Source organism: Tachyglossus aculeatus, chromosome 17 (assembly GCF_015852505.1).
Source record: "Tachyglossus aculeatus isolate mTacAcu1 chromosome 17, mTacAcu1.pri, whole genome shotgun sequence".
Lineage (NCBI taxonomy): Eukaryota > Metazoa > Chordata > Mammalia > Monotremata > Tachyglossidae > Tachyglossus > Tachyglossus aculeatus.
In genome coordinates this window covers 14,766,250-14,781,349 of record NC_052082.1, presented here as the reverse complement: position 1 = coordinate 14,781,349, position 15,100 = coordinate 14,766,250, and the positions used below count along the sequence as shown (strand labels likewise).

At 43.0% G+C, this 15,100-nt stretch overlaps 1 protein-coding gene across 4 annotated transcripts in view; it reads right to left on the bottom strand.

The window, feature by feature from the left end:
• IL6ST (interleukin 6 signal transducer) overlaps positions 1 to 15,100 on the bottom strand; it is a 51,736-nt gene that overhangs the window by 11,909 nt on the left and 24,727 nt on the right. For 3 of the 4 annotated variants that reach the window (XM_038758864.1, XM_038758865.1, XM_038758866.1), the window contains 9 exons: positions 13,361 to 13,433; positions 10,161 to 10,466; positions 8,918 to 9,038; positions 8,233 to 8,411; positions 7,685 to 7,839; positions 6,413 to 6,572; positions 4,928 to 5,013; positions 3,485 to 3,701; positions 1,206 to 1,388 (listed from right to left, as the gene is read on the bottom strand). In XM_038758864.1, coding sequence (XP_038614792.1) covers positions 1,206 to 1,388; positions 3,485 to 3,701; positions 4,928 to 5,013; positions 6,413 to 6,572; positions 7,685 to 7,839; positions 8,233 to 8,411; positions 8,918 to 9,038; positions 10,161 to 10,466; positions 13,361 to 13,418 — 1,465 coding nt within the window. In that variant the 5' untranslated portion in view covers positions 13,419 to 13,433. Of the gene's footprint in view, positions 1 to 1,205; positions 1,389 to 3,484; positions 3,702 to 4,927; positions 5,014 to 6,412; positions 6,573 to 7,684; positions 7,840 to 8,232; positions 8,412 to 8,917; positions 9,039 to 10,160; positions 10,467 to 13,360; positions 13,434 to 15,100 lie in introns of those variants that run through there. The other variant, XM_038758867.1, reaches the window with a different exon arrangement.

Genomic DNA, 15,100 nt, shown 5'->3' with positions numbered 1-15,100 from the left:
ACTTCTCTAGACTAAACTCCTTATGGGCATTCATTCATTCGTTCAATCGTATTTATTGAGCGCTTACTGTGTGCAGAGCACTGTACTAAGCGATTGGGAAGTACAAGTTGGCAACATATAGAGACAGTCACTACTCAACAACGGGCTCACAGTCTAGAAGGGGGAGACAGACAACAAAACAAAACATATAGACGTGTCAGGTTGTTCAATCGTTTGTTCAATTGTATTTATTGAGTGCTTACTGTGTGCAGAGCACTGTACTAAGCACTTGGGAAGTACAAGTTGGCAACATATAGAGACGGTCCCTACTCAACAACGGGCTCACAGTCTAGAAGGGGGACACAGACAACAAAACATATAGACAGGTGTCAGGTTGTCAGAACAAAGGGACTGTGTCAAGCCCTGAACTAAGCACTCGGGAGGGTACAAGTTGATAGACACAATCCTTGTCTACAAGGAGCTATAATACCTTACTGTATTCTCAGGTGCATAGAACAGTGCTCTGCAGCTGATAAGTGCTCTCATTTTTAAAAAAATGGCATTTGTTAAGTGTTTACTATGTGTCAAGCATAGTTTTAAGCACCAGGGTAGATATAGTCCCTGTTCCACATGGGGCTCACAGTCCAGGTACGAGGGAGAACAGGAATCCCCATTTTACAGTTGAGACACTGAGAAGTGACAGGCCAAGGTCACCCAGCAGGCAACTGGCAGAGCTGGCATTAGAACCCAGGTCGCCTGATTCCAGGTCTGGGCTTTCCACCAGGACATACTGATTCTATGTTGATTAATAATAATAATAATAATAATGGTGGCATTTGTTAAGCGCTTACTATGTGCAAAGCACTGGGGGGATACAATGGGATCAAGTTGTCCCACATGGGGCTCACAGTCTTAATCCTCATTTTACAGATGAGGTAACTGAGGCTCACAGAAGTTAATTGACTTGCCCAAGGTCACACAGCAGACATGTGGCAGAGCCGGGATTCAAACCCATGACCTCTGACTCCAAAGGCCGGGCTCTTTCCACTGAGCCACGCTGCTTCTCGATTAATTGATTAATGGATCTTTCTTTCATGGACCAGAATGAAAGGAGGGCTACGCAACGGGAGGAAACTCGTTACTTCTTCAAAAAAAAGAAACAACAAAAAACCCGATAGGAGGAATACGGTCGCGTTGTTACTAAATTACTCATCAGCCAAGGTTACCTCTCAAATAGGTGTGTTGGGCGGTACCAGGTTCTTCCTGCCATTCAATCGTGCAGGGAAAGTCATCTGACTCGATACACCATTCAAGCACGTATTTCATCACGGATCTACTGGGAGCAGTCCACTCAATCCAGAGCCTGCCGTCTTTGGGAAATGCTTTAATGTTGCTTACGGGATGAGTTGCTGAAAGTAAAAAGCATTTTATGGCCAGCTTAGGCGGAGAATTCACAGAGCTGTTCATTCCCCTCCAAAAGCAACAGGGACAGTTGTTCGCTCAAGACAGCTGTACTTGTTCACCAGGAATCATCATCATCATCAATCATATTTATTGAGCGCTTACTATGTGCAGAGCACTGTACTAAGCGCTTAAGAAAAAAAATTTTTGGGGGGGCCCAGCAGAACCGTAAAAGTTCTTTATTCAGATATCAAATTCACTTTGTTCTCTCTCTTTTATATGGATCTATTCAGACATCGTGGATTACAAGTAGATTTTTTTCAGTTGACAGTTGTTTAGGTTTTCAACTTCTGTTTTATACAGTCTTTCTCTCATTTACTAAGGTGTCTTGAATTATTTGTTTCATTCCACATGTCGACAGGCCACTTATACTACTTTATGGTCCACCTCTCTGAATTCATTAACACTTGTGTTTGGAATCGCTGCTTTGATCAGGAATTTGATCAGGAAGTGAATTAAGGCATTCTGTTTCTACAAAAGTGGCAGTCCGTGGTGATTTACGCAGTGAGAACATCACCGGCTTGTTTTGGGACTTCATGCTTTGCTGTGACCAGATTCTTTACTCTGAATTAGTTCCTGCAAATCACTCTGCTCAACAGATTCATTAAGATGAGACTCAGAAATCTGGCCCCAGGAAGCACTTTTGCCCAGCACCATCCCTGGCTCCACAAAGATGGACTTGGGGCCACTTAATACCAAGCACTTACTCTTGACACATGCCCCTTCTAGGGTCCCACAATGGCACAGACTCTTTCTTTGGAAAATGGTATTTAAGTGCTTAATATGTGCCAGGCACTGTACTAAGCACTGAGGTAGATATAAGCTTATCATAATCATCAATCGTATTTATTGAGCGCTTACTATGTGCAGAGCACTGTACTAAGCGCTTGGGAAGTACAAATTGGTAACAAATAGAGACAGCCCCTACCCGACAGTGGGCTCACAGTCTAAAAGCTTATTAGCTGTGACACAGTCCAAGTCCCATGTAGGGCTCACGGTCTTAATCCCCTTTTTATGGATGAGGTAACTGAGGGCCAGATGTTACCTGGCCCAAGATGACATAGCAAAGTGGTGGAGGTGGGATTAGAACCCAGAACTCTCAAGCCTGCGCTCTTTCTGCTAGGCCACCTGCTTCTATTCTACGGGCAATAGGGTCACAATATTGTAAGAACTAGTTCAAAAGAGCTAGGTCTCATTGCCTGGCCAGACCTGGGCCACTAGAATTATTATCGTATTTGTTAAGTGCTTCCTATGTCAAGTACCATCGTAGATACAAGTTAATCAGGTCGGACACAGTCCTGTCCCACACAGGGCTCACAATCTACGTGGTAGCTCTATTTGTCGTGTCCCACAGGCTCCTGGAGCTTCAAAGTGGAAGCAGCCTGTCTGCTGAAATAAGCGATGCATCCAAACGTCTAAACAGAGAAGCAGCGTGGCTCAGTGGAGAGAGCACGGGCTTGGGAGTCAGAGGTCATGGGTTCAAATTCCGGCTCCACCAACTGTCACCTGTGTGACTTTGAGCAAGTCACTTCACTTCTCTGTGTCTCAGTTCCCTCACCTGTAAAATGGGGATGAAGACTGTGAGCCCCACGTGGGACAACCTGTTCAACCTTGTACCGCCCCCCCCCCAGTGCTTAGAACAGTGCTTTGCACATAATAATAATAATAATAATGGCATTTGTTAAGCGCTTACTATGTGCAGAGCACTGTTCTAAGCACTGGTGGGGGGATACAAGGTGATCATGTTGTCCCACGTGGGGCTCACAGTCTTCATCCCCATTTTACAGACGAGGTAACTGAGGCTCAGAGAAGTTAAGTGACTTGCCCAAGGTCACACAGCAGACATGTGGCAGAGTCGGGATTCGAACCCATGACCTCTGACTCCAAAGCCCGTGCTCTTTCCATTGAGCCACGCTGCTTCTCTTAAACGCTTAACAAATAGTAAACGCTTAACAAATGCCATCATTATTTTAAAGATTAACAAGTTCTGAGACGCACGGGCTTCTCAACCCCACGTAAGTCTCCCCGCTTTTCATACACAAACCTTGATAATTCCAGCCGGGAATAGGTAAAAAGGAGTCCTCTGATCTTCCAACCCGATTATAAACGGCCAGAGTTGCAATATAAGGATCATTCGTGAGGTTCACAATCATACTTGTGGTATCAACACTGTAATTATGAGGAAAGCTTGGTGCCCTCTGCCTTGTGAGCGATAAATAATACCCCAGGATTCTTCCATTAGCATCAGATGGAGGCAAAACCTGGAAGAGGGATTGAGATTTACTCTCCAAATCTAGGACAAACTTTAAAACTAGATATTAGTTTTAGGCAGATAGATACTAGTCTTTTATACTATTTTAATTAACTATTTAAGTCATGTGCAAAGAGAGAGGTCTGATCTATCATGCATCCACTCCAGTGCTTAGTACAGTGCCTGGGCTTAACAAATACCATAATTATTATTATTGGAGAGTGTGGAAAGCCATTAATTTAATGAAAACTTTTCACTGTTTTCTCTAAAATAGGCATCGCACCTGAGTAGCTTGCCTTGTGTTTTAGGCTTTCCTCTTAATTCTTAGGTCAGCTACGTTGGAATTAAAATATGACCTTTTGTTCTTCCTTAGATTCCAGGGCACATCTAGAATCTGACTACAGAAATAGGAATACTGATATTGTACTCAGACCCTGAGAACCCAGAGATAGAATCAGTTAAGCAGTGCTAACCAAGAATAAGGGGGGGAAAAAAAGCCCATTCAATGAAATCTATTAAGATCTGGTGTCAATTCTTTCTTAATGTTTTTACAGTTTACAAGATATATTACCCGAGAGGTTTTAGAAGCCGGGTTTACTCTAATACTAATTGTCTTAGTGGCCCTTGTCTGAAGCTTCCTCCACTTCAGTCCATTCCTCCTAAAATGCAGCAGACAGAATTGCTCACTATTCCAGATCTAGCCAGACTACAAGTTAACAGAATGGAAAACTAAGTCCTGGGTTTTATTCATGCTGCATCATGTCTAACCTAAAAGCTGGGAGGAGAAAGCAGGTCAAACTGCCAAGACGCTAGCCGAAGGTTACAAAGGAGTCAATCAGAAGACATTTCGAGCAAATGGTTCAAATATTTCAAGCCCTTGCATCTGTACAGACTAGTGCTTTCTTACTTCGAGGCTAGAAGTTTGTTGCATAGTTAGAAACTGTTCTTGTCCATAAAGTTAGAAACTTTTAATGAAACCACTGATGAAGCTGCCTTACTATTACTCTCCCTACCTTGTCCTGATAAAATGGAGTGCACATATTTACCACTATGATAGATGCTCATCCCTTGGAAGTAAATAGCTCCTGAAGACTTTGGAAGGGTCTCGTGTTAACTTATATTTTGCAGTTTAAAATTGAGTGGTCAATACAAATCTATATTCACAGAAGGAAAAAAAATAAACCAGGACTACTTCATATGTCTTGCCCAAGAGAAGAGAGATATTTGGTATTTTACCTTCCACATGAGCTGGATTAGTCTGTACCCATTAGTACTATGAGGGTGAACCAGGTTATACCAGAAGCTTGGAGCCTTAGAGGGTCCTAATGGAGGAAAAAAAAAAAGGGAAGAACAAAACACATAAAAGACACACAACCTCCTCAAACAACATCCTGCCTTATTTTTTTGTTGGGGGGGGTCGGGGGGTGGAGGTCTGGGACAAGTATTAGTAGAGGGAGAAGCAGCATGGCTCAGTGGAAAGAGCCCAGGCTTTGGGAGTCAGCAGTCATGGGTTCAAATCCCAGCTCCACTTAACTTCTCTTTGCCTCAGTTACTTCACCTGTAAAATGGGGATTAAAACTGTGAGCCCCCCATGGGACAACCTGATCACCTTATAACCTCCCCTGCGCTTAGAACAGTGCTTTGCACACAGTAAGCGCTTAACAGATACCATCATTATTATTATTGCCCCATTGTATTAAGCCTTTTTGCCCTTCTTTGATTTCCACCCTAGCTTGTTCTCCCTCAACCTTTTCTTTTCCATGACCAGGCCACCAAAAAGCAACCTTGAATAGGCCACCGTTTTGGATCTCTTCAGTACAGCAAAGTTATGGACTAAAAAAAAGGTACGGAAGGGTCTTTAGAAAACATTGAAAATTACAGGCCAGAGTAACAATCTTTCAGTGATGAAATGCACAATAGGGAAAAAGTTACATTTTATTGGGTTAAGGTCAAAAAGACTCATAGTACTACAATGCTGCATGACAAGGCAGTCAGAGAGTATTCACTGATTAGAAAGCACAAACCCAACAACATGATTAACATCACGTTGTTACGAAACGTTAACAGCAAGGAGAGAAAAGGAAGGTGAATCTGCATCACTGAAGGAAACGTAGACAAATGCTGTTCTTAGGCTCAGATGACCGAGGTGGACTTCGTATAAGTGGAGACGGGGGGGGGGGGGGGGGGGGAAGCATCATATACAACTAAGCTAACTGTAAATAAACTGACTTGCAAGAATCCCATATAAAACTGATTTGGCCAGAATACAGAAGATAAATATCCACATTAATGTGGAGAAAAAAAAATCAGATGTATAAATTCAACAGCAGTACCATCAGGTTGTCAGCAAACTAAAGAGACAAACTGTTTGGCAAGATCACAGCATAGCCCAAGAGCTCCTTCTCTTCAAGCAGAAAAGACAGCTGGAAACTGCCTTTTACTGGGGTTGGGAGGGAAGGCTGACAGAGTAAGAGCATATTGAGGAGCGAGGGCAGGGTGGTGGCGAGGAGATGATAAACTGGGGAAAGGATTACTGGCTTTAGGATGCCCCACTTGGGACTTAGAGCACCGGAATAGCAGTTCTTTGCCTAGTATAATGCAAAGAAACCGTGGTTCAAAGTCAGTTTGATTTTTTTTTTCCCTCGTTCTTTGTTCATCTACTCAGAAAGAATTGACTATGAATGCCAAACTTCATTGGATTCTTATCTTGTTTGCACTTACTAGCTTCAGATGTGAAACCACTGACTTCTTCACTCCAATTACTCCAGAAGCCCTGCCCATCTTTCTTAATACAACGAATTGAAAACACATATTCTGTATAAGGTTTAAGGCCTTGAATGGTGAAGGAGTCCCTGGTTGAAGCTGTATCTTCAGGAGGAATCTGTAAAGGAATACAGGGATCACTATTTAAAACGCTCACCTTCTAGAGCTTTTTCATATCAGCACTATCCGATTTTCATGTATTTTAGAGCTTCCTCAATTTTGAAATGACACTGACTTTGCAGCCCATTCAAAGTTTACTTCTGTCTCTTCCCCTTCCCTCCCTCTGAAGTACTGACCTGAATAGAGACATTCATTCATTCAATCGTATTTATTGAGTGCTTACTGTGTGCAGAGCACTGTACTAAGCGCTTGGGAAGTACAAGTTGGCAACATATAGAGACGGTCCCTACCCAACAATGGGCTCACGGTCTAGAAGTTAAATATGCTAGCACAATAGGTCTTCCAGTTTGTACTCAATATCTTGATTATTCCCCCTCTAGACTGTAAGCTCCTTATGGGCTAGGAACATGTCTACCAAATCTGTTATTTTGTACTCTCCCAAGCAGTTTGTACAGTAGCAAATACGATTATCTGTAATACTTTCACTGGAGTTTCTTGTGGACAGGAGAAGTCACTCGCTTTGTACTTCATGTGCACAGTACATTGTTTTGCACCCACAGGAGCTTTAAATACACACTAATAGGCACGGGTGCACCACACTGAAATACACACAGAGATTTACGTGCAGGATCCCTTTACAGATAAGATGACTGTACTCATTCATTCATTCAATCGTATTTATTGAGCGCTTACTGTGTGCAGGGCACTGTACTAAGCGCTTGGGAAGTACAAGTTGGCAACATATAGAGATGGTCCCTACCCAACAGCGGGTTCACAGTCTAGAAGGGGGAGATGGCAGAGCCTCAGTGGGTAACACCTCCCTTCTTTGCAGACCTGGGATTAGTACCCTAGCAAGTCCCCTAATTTCCACAGCTGTGTGATTTCCTCTGGACCAGTTGCCACGCTGGGATGAATACACCAATATTTCCCCCCCAACCCCCTGCTTCACTTTTATACCACCCTATACTGCTTGTTAATATTAACACAGTCTTATTCAGACTATTCTGTCTGGTAGGCATGTGTGACCAGGCACATAACTTATCTCTAAGACAGGGACACTTCTTGCAGTGTTACATTTCAGAAGTTTGATGGAGTCGTTCCAAAGGTTACCTGGGTCCAGCCTGTGGAGGCTCTAGCTCTGTAGCGGATGTTGTATTTCAGATTTATCCCCAGCTGAGGCAATGGGTTGGCCCACGACAATTTCAAGATACTGGGGAGTTCCTCTGATCGGTCGACTGATAAATTATCTGGTGGGTTAAATTTCACTGAAGAACAAAAAACCAACAATATTTATACTACTTAGTTGATGAATATATTTCTCTCCCACTTAAGTGATCTTCCAGATTCTCTCTCCACTTCCCACACACCATTCCTTAAACGTATTAATTCTTAACAGGGATGGCTTCCTTTGGAGGAACTACAAAGCGCTTTGAGTAAACCTACAGTTTCATTTTTTAAAAAGCATATAATATTGGAACATGAGAACCCCTGTAACTAGGGGCTGAACAACCTCTATGGTCAGCACTTAGTATGGGCTTAATATCACAATCGATAAAGTCAGGAATAAATGTTGTAAAAAAAAAAACAGTTTCCTTAGATTCACTGAGAGGCCACTTTACATGGATTGAATTACCCCAAAATTCAAGTTCCATACTTACCAATATCTATGGGGTCGAAGGTGATCACATCAGATGTGACCATGCCAAGGTCATTCTTCGCTTCAACCCAGACATTAGTGTAGATGAAGTACACAACGAGGCCTGAATATGTACAAGTGTTATTGACGCCTTCTGGTGGGACACAGACTTCTCTGGTGTCATTATTCCCTGGCCCAGACCTAAACCAAAAGGTAAAGAAAAGTAAAAGACTTATATTATGGGGCTAAGTTAAAAAAAAAAAAACACACTTGAATAGTGATAGGCATTAGACTAGAGAGATTTGAGCAAATTTTTAATAGCTAATATACACTTTAAAGTAACCAAAAAAGCTTTCCATCCTTTATCAAATGGAGTGTGTTGGGTGAGAATATTTATTCACACACCCCCACTTATGGTTTAGGGAAAAAAAGAGTTAACTGCTAAACCTAGGATATGAGAATAAATGTTTTAGTGCTTAGTAGTGCTAAATATAGTAGTGCTTACATATACAGTAAGTACATATAACAGATGGATTTTCTTTTCCAAAGTGGAAAGAGGAGCAGATTTAAAATAGAGATGAACTGATCAAGGTGAAGATACAGCCAAATGAAAGAAATGAAGAGAAAGCTGAATTTATCTTGGTAAAGTGATTCTAAAACAAAGAGGATCAATGATAACGTTTGACTCATTTACACAAATTATGTACCAGTTGTAGTTTAATGTGAAGTGGGTATCTAAATAGGTTTCCCTTCCAGGATTCCACCAGCATAACAATTTTTCGTTCTCATTCACCATGCAGTTCAAACCTGTAGGCTTCTCCGGAGGCACTGTAACAAAATAATTAACATTTAAATGAGCCATATTTTGCTACAGGAATATGGAGTTTAACTTAGCAGGAAAAAAAAATCAGGCAAGATATATACAAGAGGATAACAACTCTTTACGGAGAGAGACCTTTTTTTGACAAACTGGAAGTTTTCTGTCCAACTTTCCCCATGATTACATCTCCATGCTCTTCCCAATTCTTGCCTATACCTGTACTAATTGGTGGCGAGTGAATTTCAATGTACACTCAACTGTTGATTATAACGGGGTGGGGGTGGGGAGTGGGGAAGGGGAGACAGAGGAGAGAGAAAAGGGGGCTGGTGGGAGAAAAGGGGGTGAAGAGAAGCCAAGAGTGCAAAACTAACCCAAGCTTCATCCTAAGTATGCATTTCAGCATCCCAAAAGTCTCTGTCAAGGGTGGCTAACAGGGGGACTTTTGTTGATTCACCTTGTCTTCGAGCTGAGGTGCGAATTGATTACTAATTTTGACTGTCAGCTGACCTGAGAGATATGGCTGCCTTGCAGAGAGTCTCAGAGGAATACTGTTCTCCCAGGGCAAACCAGTGTCGAGGCTTCGTAGTGCTACCTCAGTCCTTTGGACCGATGAGACAAAGGTCTCAGGATTCTTGTTGCCAAGGAGGTGGTTCGGTGGAAGTGGTGCCACGGGCCCACAGAAATTCTACTGGCTACTTGGGAAGAGCACTGGTGGTCCTTTGCAGCCTCAGTGGTAGTAGCAATGGTGTTAATTGAATGCGGTGAACTACATTAAGTGCTTGGAAAGAGAACGCAAACATTGGCGTACTTCCTGCCGATCGGGCATTCATATTCCATCAGGGGAGGCTGACTTAATATGTGAAATCAGGAAAAATAAGATGGACTGTGGCATATACAGAGTGGGACGAAGGAAGGGACGGGTGTACACTGACAAGGTCATCCACCTCAACCACTAAGCACAAGCACTGACGAGGGAGGGGAGTGGCTGCCCTTTGACAGACTCAGATTTCAAAAACTTACATTACGGCACTTAAAATACTTTCAGATGTTGGCAGCAATATTCCTAGAAGCTCAGATGATCAAGCCTATTTCAAGTTATAAAGAGACATAATAAAGAGAAACAAACTTACATCCCAATTTGATTTGGATCCCATAAATGTTCTGTTCCAGTTGGCCATATTTTAATAAGTTGCATGTCAGAGGACTATCTAATGAAAGTATATTACGAAAACTAACACTTGAAGCCGTTCTATTTATAACTGTGTACTGCTGTTTAGGAACGTGTTTGTTTTTCATTTTCCAGAAAATTTGGCTTGCCTCTTCATAGTTAGTTTCCAGACACTCTTCATAAAGAATACAAACGGCTGTGAAATTAGAGCCGAGCTCTAGGACTGCTGATTCTGGAACAATGTGCCCACATGGTTTAATGAGTCCTCCTGTAAGGGAATCCAGAAAAAAAGGCACATTAAAATGTGGAAGTCAAAAAAAAAAAAAAAAAGAAAATCCAAAGCCCTAAGGGCCTTTCTTATAGATATTATATTGTCATCCTGAAACTAGATTGCTTACTGTTTACTGACTACAGTAAGGACACTCAGCACTTTCTTTCGTAACAAATGTTCTCACTATCTGGCATTAGGGAATTCCTTGCATGTGACTACACTAAGCTCCTAGTGAGCAGGAACTATATCGACCAACTCAAAAGCAACTAAGCAGCATGGCCGAGTGGATACAGCAGGGTTGGAAGAAGGATCTGGATTCTAAACCCAGCTTGGCCTTTTGTCTATGTGACACTTCACTTGTCCTCTGTAAAATGTACTAGGTAGGACACGATATAATCGGATGGGACCACACATGGGGCTCAGTCTAAAAAACAGTCTGTTTCAAATATGACATATGTTAAATGCTTACTATTTGCCAGACACTGTGCTAAGCGCTGGAGAAGATACACGCTAGTCAGGTTGGACAGTCTATGTCCCATGGGGGGCTCACAGTCTTAGTCCCGATCTTGCAGATGAGTCGCTGAGGCACAGAAAAGTGAAGTGACTCGCCCAAGGTCACACAGTAGATAAGTGGCAGATCCAGCAGGATTAGAACTCAGGTCCTGCTAACTCTCAGGTCAATGCTCCTGTTTCTAGACTGTGAGCCCACTGTTGGGTAGGGACTGTCTATATGTTGCCAACCTGTACTTCCCAAGCGCTTAGTACAGTGCTCTGCACACAGTAAGTGCTCCATAAATACGATTGATTGATTGATTGATTGCTCCATCTACAAGGCCATGCTGCTTCTCACAAGTCTTGCTTGGTGGCTTGTGCCCCCTGACCAGCTCACCTTGTTGCCCGCCCTCTTTTCCGCAGCCCTCTGGATATGGCTGAACTGGGGACAGAGATGTTGGCCAAATCCCTCTTTGAAATAGTTTTCACATCCTCAGTTTGGCTGTTAGGATCAGCTCCCCTATGACCTTAGTAGTGCGCTCAGCACACAGTACTCAAATACTATCCGTTGATTTAAGGCAGTTCTAGTTTCCTGAAAGTCTGTCTCCACAGTGGTGGTTTATATAACTCTATTCAAACCCTCCTAACACCCCACTTCCTCCAATGAGCCTTACCAGATTAATTCCCAACACCCAGAGTCACAGTAGCCTAACAGTCATCTCTGGAATTTATGTACTTTATTTATACCCTCTCACAGTACATAACTTGAATTACAAACTCATGGGAAGCAGCACAGCCTAGTGGAAAGGGTACAGGCCTGAAAATCAGAGGACCTGAGTTCTAATACCAGCTCCACCATTTGTCTGTTGTGGGAAACTGGACAAGTCACTTAACCTCTGTGCCTTAGTTTTCCCACCTATAAAATAAGAAAATAACCACTGCCCCTGCCTCTTGGGAGCAAGGCCCAAGTGAGGCCCAAGTGGCAGAAGAACTGTTTCCAACCTGACATATCCACTTAGCACAATGTTTGGTACATAGTAAGCACTTAATACCGCCACCATTTGTAATCCACTGATGATAATCATTTATATCTACCTCCCTCAGAGTTTAAGCTCTTTTTGGCAACTGTACTTTCCCAAAGGCGTAGTACAATCTGTTGTACCCAGTGGGTGCTCAAATACCACTACTAGTGTTATAACTAATAAATCTTGATTTTTTTTTTATTTAGTTCTGGGCTATCCTGGACTTACTCAGGTAGTTATTTCCTCCTGCCTGGGACTCCCTCCCACTACCTGGCAGACCACTACTTCCCACCATCTTCAAAGCTCTTTAAAACAATAAAGCAAAAAACAAACAACCTCCCCCCACACACACATACGTTCCCACAGCCTTCTTCAAAATCACTCACCTCTCCAAGCTCCTACCACTTCAGCACTTCTGAGTGACCACTGTACTCAGGTACTGATTTCACCACTTCCGTACCATCAAGTACATATCTTTTAAACTCCATTCCTTCCCCCCGCTTGTAATTTTAATGCCCAGTCTCCCCAGTTAGACTGTAAGCTCCTCAAGGACAGAAATGGTGCCCACCCACTCTATTGTACTGTACTCTCCCAAGGGCTTAGTACAGAGCTCGGCACACAGTAAGCATTCAATAAGTATCACCGAAGGATTGGTGAACTTCCATAAGCGGCCAGTCACCCCCAGGGTCCCAGCCTGGAGAAAATGTCAATGTTATGGCTTTTGGCCCAGGAAAGTCTCTGGAGATCCAGGGACTTTTAGGTTCCCTGCTCACCTCCCAATACTGGGAAAGGAGGTCCTAAAGAGAGCCCCTGGGTCTCCTGAAACTCTGAGAGTCAGAGCAACGGCATTTTCCCTTCGACATCTAACGTTTGTTCTCCCACTGGGGACATGAGGGAAAAGGAAAAGGCAAAAGCGTTAAGTGAAAGCCAGGAAAACCAAAGTAACTCATCTTGTTAGGTGGGGATCACTACTAGACAGTGAGGCAAAGAAGGAGATCAGCCTACCCACATACTTGAGCAGAGGCTGGAAGATGAATGCCTGAAGAGCAAGAAATTCGCTTTTCAATATTTTTGAGTCTTCATTTTAAGAGGAAGTAGAAGAGTGATTGTATGAAAAATTTCTTCCAAAAAAGGTACTCAGTTTGGGAAATCATTTAGAGTTTGTTCATTCATTCAATCAATCATATGCAATCGTATTTATTGAGTGCTTACCATGTGCAGATCACTGTACTGATTGCTTGGGAGAGTACAATACAACAATAAACAGATACATTTTCTGCCCACAATAAGCTTACAGTCTAGAGTTCTACCAGTCTGAGGAAAAAAGAACTAAACCAGAGCAATTCGTTCAGTGATATGAGTTAATCCAAGCCTTACCTTTTCCCGAATCGATGACCACAAGGACACAGAAAGCTTGTATCACCCAGAGCCACATTTTGCAAAGAGGTCCCTGAAGAAAAAATGCAGGTGGTTCACACGAGACGAAGACATGCTTTTTGATTCCACATTCGATCTACTCATGTAACCTAAATTACTGTCAATGCCCTTTGTTGCTATAATGTAGTTATTACGTAAGAGTCAAAAGATATCATTCTGAAATACCCCCCGCATCCTCAAAATTGTGGTTTTGGCACAACCATGCAATGATGTTAGAACATCCCATCTGAAAACCCGGAAGCAACTGCCACAGATACTCCAGCATAGTGCACTGCAATTGAGAAAGGAGACACCTCTTTCTGCAGAAGCTTCGGAAGGATTGAGACAAGAAAGCAAAGTTACCGGTGCTGCAAAAAAGTACATTAACATAACAAGATAGTCCTGACTGTGGGACTGGAACTGGGGCAAAAGGCTGGGGGTGGAGGGGGTGTTCCACTTCTCCACACACACAAACATCTACCCGGTGGGGAATTTCAGTCTTCAAATAGAAGAATAAATTAAAAACCTACAGTTATTGTTTTAATACAGGTAAACACACACTTTAGATTTGCTAGACTGATCCTCTGAGGCACACTGGACACTAAGACAACATTATATGTTAACAGAACTTCAAAGCGCCGACCAAATAATTCAAAAGTGGGTGATCAGTCTAATGACAGGCGGGGGACAGAACAGGCATTTAATCCTCATTTTCCAGATGAGGAAACTGAGGCACAGAGGAGTTAAGTGACTTACCCCAAGTCTTACAGTTAGCAACTAGCAGAGCCAGAATTAAAAGCCGGGTCCTCTGTTTCCCAGGCCAGCCCTACTCCGAATGTGCTGTTCGCCCACTCCTTAATACATCGCTCATGGCAAAGAGATGTGTGGCCACCTTTGACACCCCTCCCTCTCCTCTCACGGTCCAGTTAATCAAGCCAGATGATTCCATCAGGGTGGAGGGGAGTTGCTAAAAAGTTGTATCCAGCTAATCCTGTCACCTGGCTGGAGGACAGACACTTGAATGAACCGGATATGGAAGTTATGCTGATGACTTTCCAGTTTAACCTCCTGCACTTCCCCCTGCCTTCAGGCCATAGCCACAATTACGATCAGCCCAGGCTGTACACCCTATACAGCCCTGTATATATGTACATATGTTTGTACATATTTATTACTCTATTTATTTATTTATTTAACTTGTACATACCTATTCTATTTATTTTATTTTGTTAGTATGTTTGGTTTTGTACTCTGTCTCCCCCCTTTTAGACTGTGAGCCCACTGTTGGGTAGGGACTGTCTCTATATGTTGCCAATTTGTACTTCCCAAGCGCTTAGTACAGTGCTCTGCACATAGTAAGCGCTCAATAAATACGATTGATGATGATGATGATGTACACTCGAGGTGCTCAACTCAGCTTCCTTTACAAATCCTCTCCTCTTAGTTTTCCCCGTCATAGTGACCACCACCCTCCCTGTCAAGCCTAAAGCCCTGGCATTCCCCTTGATGCTCCCCCAACACACATGCCCCCTCTCCTTCAACCTCGATATTTAGGCTGTCAATTTTTCCTCCCTATTTCCAGAATCCGTCCTTTCCCCTCCACGGAAAGGCCGCCACACTGGTCTTGCTCTGATTCACACTCAGCTAGTGCAGCAGGTTCTTTGTCTCCCCTATCCAGTCCAATGGAGAAGCAGTGTGGCT